The sequence below is a fragment of the Lycium ferocissimum genome, chromosome 8 (assembly GCF_029784015.1).
Source record: "Lycium ferocissimum isolate CSIRO_LF1 chromosome 8, AGI_CSIRO_Lferr_CH_V1, whole genome shotgun sequence".
NCBI lineage: Eukaryota > Viridiplantae > Streptophyta > Magnoliopsida > Solanales > Solanaceae > Lycium > Lycium ferocissimum.
Window position 1 is genome coordinate 61,811,235 of NC_081349.1, and position 6,103 is coordinate 61,817,337.

At 37.9% G+C, this 6,103-nt stretch overlaps 1 protein-coding gene across 2 annotated transcripts; it reads left to right on the top strand.

Annotated features, from left to right (window-relative positions):
* The first annotated feature begins 289 nt into the window (after nucleotides 1-289).
* Nucleotides 290-4,242, top strand: LOC132068809 (vacuolar protein sorting-associated protein 32 homolog 2). 2 transcript variants are annotated; one of them, XM_059462542.1, is made up of 8 exons: nucleotides 291-575; nucleotides 666-769; nucleotides 2,047-2,146; nucleotides 2,546-2,631; nucleotides 2,720-2,811; nucleotides 2,980-3,094; nucleotides 3,227-3,440; nucleotides 3,970-4,242. In XM_059462542.1, the coding sequence occupies exons 2-7, from the start codon at nucleotides 686-688 to the stop codon at nucleotides 3,416-3,418; spliced, it is 669 nt and encodes a 222-aa protein (XP_059318525.1). In that variant the 5' UTR covers nucleotides 291-575; nucleotides 666-685; the 3' UTR covers nucleotides 3,419-3,440; nucleotides 3,970-4,242. The 2 variants fall into 2 exon arrangements, with proteins under 2 accessions (XP_059318526.1, XP_059318525.1); XM_059462543.1 differs by lacking the exon at nucleotides 666-769 and having other exon boundaries at nucleotides 290-575.
* The last annotated feature ends 1,861 nt before the right edge of the window (nucleotides 4,243-6,103 follow it).

Genomic DNA, 6,103 nt, shown 5'->3' on the forward strand with positions numbered 1-6,103 from the left:
ATGTGGCATCACCAGGTGCTAAGCTTCCACCGTTTAAAAATAAGGATACATTTGTTCTAGTTCCCATAGTTCAAGAGTAAATTTGACCCTAACTAGTGACGCTGAGGAAATATTTGACCCCAATTATTAAAAGAAGGTAAATTTATTCCATTTTACATAATTCAGGGATAAATTTAATCCTAACTAGTAACGGCAAGGACATAACGAAATATAAATTTATTCCATTTTACATAGTTCGGGGGCTGACCCTCTCACCCATTCTCTTTTATTTATCCAAAAAATTCCTTGGAAGCCACTAGAGAAATGCTTGCCGTGTGGATTCCGACTACCATTTCCAATTTCACTTAACACGCTTAAGAAAGAAAAGGTATACCCCACAAACAAACACCCAACCGGGTCGACCCGTTACCCTTTCAATACTTATTTTTCTCCTTCCTCCAATTTTCAGATAAATAAATTCATTTGCTTTTCGACCAAAGTCACTCTTCATAATCTTCAAATTTCCATTTGAATCATATACCTTCGAGTTGATCATCGATCGTTCGTCTACTCTAATTCTAACTTCTAATTGACAGGTATAATTTCCCTTGTAATTTCATGTTAGGTAAGCAATTAATTATTTCCTGAGCTTTTACTAAATGAAAATTGTGGTGTTTTAATTGCAGAATAAAATCAGGTTGGGGTTATGAGTTCAAATATGTTTTCGAGGATGTTTGGGAAACCCAAGCAAGAAACTAATGCTCTTATGACTCTTGATAAATTAAACGAGGTATATATATATGCATCCCCTATTTTCCCCCTTAATTCATTCATTTAGGAATTTCTTACACTTTTATATTTTATAACCTTCACACATAGAATCGTTTATACTTTATATTCGTTTACTCTAACTATGATCTATATCCAGCATCTTCAAATTAATAGTAGTTGATAAAATACTGTTATCTCTTTATTGATAATGAATGGTAACAGAAAGTAGTGTCATTTTTCTGTGCATAATAATTTATCAAAGAAAAAAGATTATCTGTTGCTTTGTTTGAAAGAAGATCAATCTAACACTTGATCCCGTGGGAAAAAGTGTTTCTATCTTTCACACATAGAATCTTACTCTCTTTGGAATTGTCTCTTGATGATTAACTCGGTACAAAGAATTGCCATTAGTGTGTCGTGGGGATGTATATCTAACAGGTAGCCTATCAGGGAGACACGGATTATATTCCTTCCTTTGAGAATATTTTGAAGCAGTAATTGGCTATTGTGGGAGATAATATCTTTCTTTCTTTTCTTGCTTCGATCGCGACGTTTGACTTTGCCAACAAGCGGCACAAAGTGATTTTCGCCCGGCTGACAGAACACCCCCAACCCCCCCCCCCCCCCCCCAAAAAAAAAAAACCCCACCACCACACACAAAAACCTCCCTAGGTTGAAAGGCTCCTTCCCTTCCTCGATTGGTCCAACTTTTCAATTATTGCATTTACTTCTCATACATTCTTCTCATTAGGACGTCTAGCAATGTAGTTATACTGCTCTCTTGCTAAATCGCAGTTCATGGGCTTTTATTAGTTGGTGCCTCTGGAGGGATTCTTGTGAGGTTGACAATTTCGTTCCACATTCATTGATCATATTACATGTGCATGTTATATTTTATTACCAATTTTATTTTACTTGGATGACATCATAGGATTGGATTTAGTACCAATAAAAAGCGCTGTGTTCCCCAGATTGTGGGAATTTATTGGGTTGTTGTTGTTGTTGTAAAAAGCGCTGTGTTAGGTAGACCAGATAGGTGATACAAAGAAAAATGATGGTTAAGGTCTATGCTTATTGTGAAGCTGTTTTACTATTTACGTGCTTGTTTAGACACATTCGGGGGAAAAGAACAAAAAACTGTCTTAGAATGGTAAAACATTATACAGGTCAAAGTGATTGAGCTGCTTAGGGCTCTTTGCCCCAGTTTATTCCTTGTTACTCTTTATTCAGCTTTTGGGATTGTTTGTCCGTTGCAAGCAGGTATGTATTTGAATTTTTTGTTCTTCATTTGTCTAGACGCTGGAGATGCTTGAGAAAAAGGAGAAAGTGCTTCTGAAGAAGGCCTCTGCAGAGGTTGAGAAGGCCAAAGATTATACAAGAGCAAAGAACAAAAGAGGTATGGGTGATTCTTTTGTGCTTTCTTGGAATTTCCAAGTTTCTAGATTCTATTTTGCTTATGTAGTGGAGGACTTTGTATTGGATATTACTTCTATTGCCCCTTTATAACTTGTTTCATACTCAGATAGGCTTAATGGGTTAGTTTGCTAGTCACTGGCTTTACTGACACCTGAACTCTGACTGGATGCTACACCTCGATGGCTCTACATTCTCGCTCTTATAGTAACTATTGTTTGCCCCTTCGAAATATCTAGCTATGTGGTAATACAGTATAAAGAGCATAGGACCTTCTCTAGATCTGTAATCTCCTGAATTTATTACCTTCTTTTCCATTGAAGGGAATTTACATGATATTTGCAGCTAGCTTACATGAGTAATTGTTGTTTTTATGATGCAGCGGCAATACAATGTTTGAAGAGGAAAAGGCTCTACGAACAGCAAATTGAGCAGCTTGGCAATTTCCAGCTTCGCATCCATGATCAGGTTTGTTTGTTAGTTATCAACCTATTGTTTGGTGTTCAATGAAATTCTTGTCATACACCTGTTCACATGTCAAACTTCCAATGTCTAGATGATAATGCTAGAAGGTGCAAAAGCTACAACTGAAACTGTTGATGCTTTGAGAACTGGAGCATCTGCAATGAAAGCAATGCAGAAAGCAACGTAAGTAACAAAGTCACTTGATATAGTTGTCCTCAAATTACTAAAGCGCATGTATACTATTTGTTTCTATCATATGTTCTTACCCAATACTTAATTCATGTGACATCTGGAGTTTATCGGGTTATTATGGTTTCCTTTCTCTGATTACACAATGCATTTTATTTACAGGAATATTGATGACGTGGACAAGACAATGGATGAAATAAATGAACAGACAGAGAATATGAAACAAATACAGGAGGCTTTGGCTACTCCAATTGGTGCAGCAGCTGATTTTGATGAGGTTCCCGATCCATTGCTTGATTATGCTTCCCTATTAGCTCTACTGACATTCTTTGTTGGGCAGTTTATATTCTATGCTAGAGTACTTTGTCACATAAAATGTTTAGGTATTTCTGACATGCTGTTGTTGCAGGATGAATTGGAGGCAGAACTTGAAGAATTGGAAGGTGCTGAATTGGAAGAGCAGCTTCTTCAACCAGCAACTACAGCCCCTGCTGCTCCAGTCCATGTCCCTGCAGGGAAGCAACCTGCTCGGCCCATTGCTCAGAAGCGTACAGCTGAGGAAGATGAACTTGCTGCTTTGCAAGCAGAGATGGCTCTTTGAGCTACTCCTTTTGTTTTAACTGGTAAGCTATAACTATCTGTCCATCTGAAATTAAGTGTGTATATGACTTTTAACTACTCCCTCCGTCCCAATTTATGTGATGTAGTTTGACTGGGCACGGAGTTTAGGAAATAAATGAAGACTTTTGAATCTTGTGGTCTAAAACAAGCCAGAGATATTTGTGTGGTTATAAATCATCCCGTTAAGTGTAAAAGGTAAAGTTTAAAGTTAAATTGTTGTCAAATAAGGAAATATGTCATTCTTTTTGGGACAGACTAAAAAGGAAAGTGTGTCATATAAATTAGGACAGAGGGAGTATTAACTTACTGATTGATGAAATGTGGGCACCCGTGTTTGAGAGATTCCATCAAGAGACATGCAATTGCCTGAACATTTTTGGATTTGAATGTTTGGAGGCCTCGGTTCCATTTGCATATAGTGTATCTGGTTTTACAATCCATTTGTTCCCGATAACTTGGATGAAAGTGCTTGTATGCAATTGCTTTTTATGGTCCTTTATTGGTTTTATGATGATACTTGTTTTTCTGCAGGTATTATCTTGGGTAGCTTACATATATAGACTGGTTGTACGCATGCGAGAGACTACTGCAAGTGCTTTCACATATCTCGATATTTATGTCGGTTAATAGGGTTGTGTACATAATGGTGTTGCAGTAAATGGTGAATTCCATGGACGCCAGAATTTGTGGTTCTTGCTCATAAGTGAATTTTATGTTAACGAAGAAAAAAAAGATTAAAAATTTCCATAGTCATCTTGTACCATCTCAGGAGGATAATAATAATGTATTGTCTGTTTTTGCAAATTGGTGATTGAATATGTGGTGCACCTTGGTACTTTGTTGTCCTTTCGTATCCTGTCATTGCTTGCAAAACATTGATATCTTTTGGATCTTTTCTTGCGCATGTTGTACGGATTGGAGGTTTATGTCTGTATGTCAAATGATTTTGCACCAATTTCGTGATATTGGTGTTTGATCTGTGACAATGCATATTATTTTCTTTGAGTCCATGCCAAAGTATTTCATTCTTATGGTCCTTTATGGCGTTTCAAGGATGTATTTCTTACCATCCATCACAAATGAGTATTTGTTGGATCTTCCGCTATGTTGAGCATCGCTATCAAATTTCCAAGGTCTCTCAAGTAACAAACGACAAGCATGCATTTGTACAATGTCACACAACATCTCATCATGATATTTATAAATGCTAAATTTGATAACGGTTTGCTTGGTTACCCTCATTTCACCACAATAATTGAACCCTTAGAGCTTATAGGTACTAGGCTGCTTCCTTGTAGGGAATTTCATATGTTTTAACAACGTGTTTCTCACCGCATTGGTGCAACTCCCACCATCAATAATCAACAAACGTACTTTATCCCCTATCTTGCACCTACCATGGGATAAGTTCTCTTTTTGATCAAGCTCTTCCCTCACAATGACGCCCATGGACCTTTGTACTACCTTAGCAAAGTCTACCCTCTGCTTCATTCTTTGTTCTTCATCACTCTCGGAATCTCCCTCATGCTAACTTTTTTCTCCCTCATAGCCCTTATCAACTCCACCACCCTCTTCTTCATAGGTGCGGTACCCATCACTTAGGGCCACAATTGATTTTCTATTAGGGCATTCACTTGCAATATGCCCTCTACCTTGACCTTTGAAGCATTGGACGGTAGAAGGACGAGGAAAGATAGTTTAAGCATTATTACCTCTTAGTTTAAGCATTATTACCTCTTTTTGCTTTGTCATCCACCTTGGCTTTGTAGTCGGCTTTGTTTTGAGGAGCTTGAGTAGTGGCTTTGGGCTTTTACCACACAAACAGAAATCAATAAGAGTGATTCAACCCACGTAATCACCAAACACAATCGTAAAACTCAAATTATCTCAACTCTGTCACATATCCATACACACATGCTAAATGGTAGTGTTTGACCCATTAGCCATGACCTGCACGGGACCCATGGTGTCTATGTACCCTCGTTCTGGAATCTTACCTCGGATCACGGGCCTTGAACTTAGGCCACATCCTCACCCCCTGTAAAATGTGCCTTTTCATATTTATATATCTTTCTCATCACAATGTATTTCCGTTTCACAATCAATAAGGAATGTGAACAATCAAGAATCAATATCAGGGAGCACAAGTCACCATATGTCACGTCCATAAACTCACCCTAAATGTGACCGGTATCCGACGCCATGAACAATATCGGAAGAACCTAAAAGATGCAATAACGGTACTTGAACCTGCCAGATTCAATATTCGCTTCAATAGTTTATAAAATAAATGTAAACAAATCATGAATATATGAATAGTTAGAACTTCCGCACTTATTTCAATATTTATGGCATGACTTATTTTGTTCTTTGATGTTTGAATGAGTAATACTGTTTAGCTTGGTTAATATAAAATCGGATTGAATGAATAGGTGTTTCGTGTGTTGGTTCACCCACTAGGATTTAGATGGGTGCCAATCATGGCGGGTTGGGTCGTGACAGTCACATAGGATAAATTTGAACCCGGATCAATCAATGAATAAGCATCATGAGAACAGATGGTAAGGATACCTATAACCACAATGTCAGAGGCCTCAGCTGCCTCCCTACGAGTCAGCCCATAAAGTCGAGTTGTCCCTCTACCAGAAGTGTTAGCAGCTTCCTT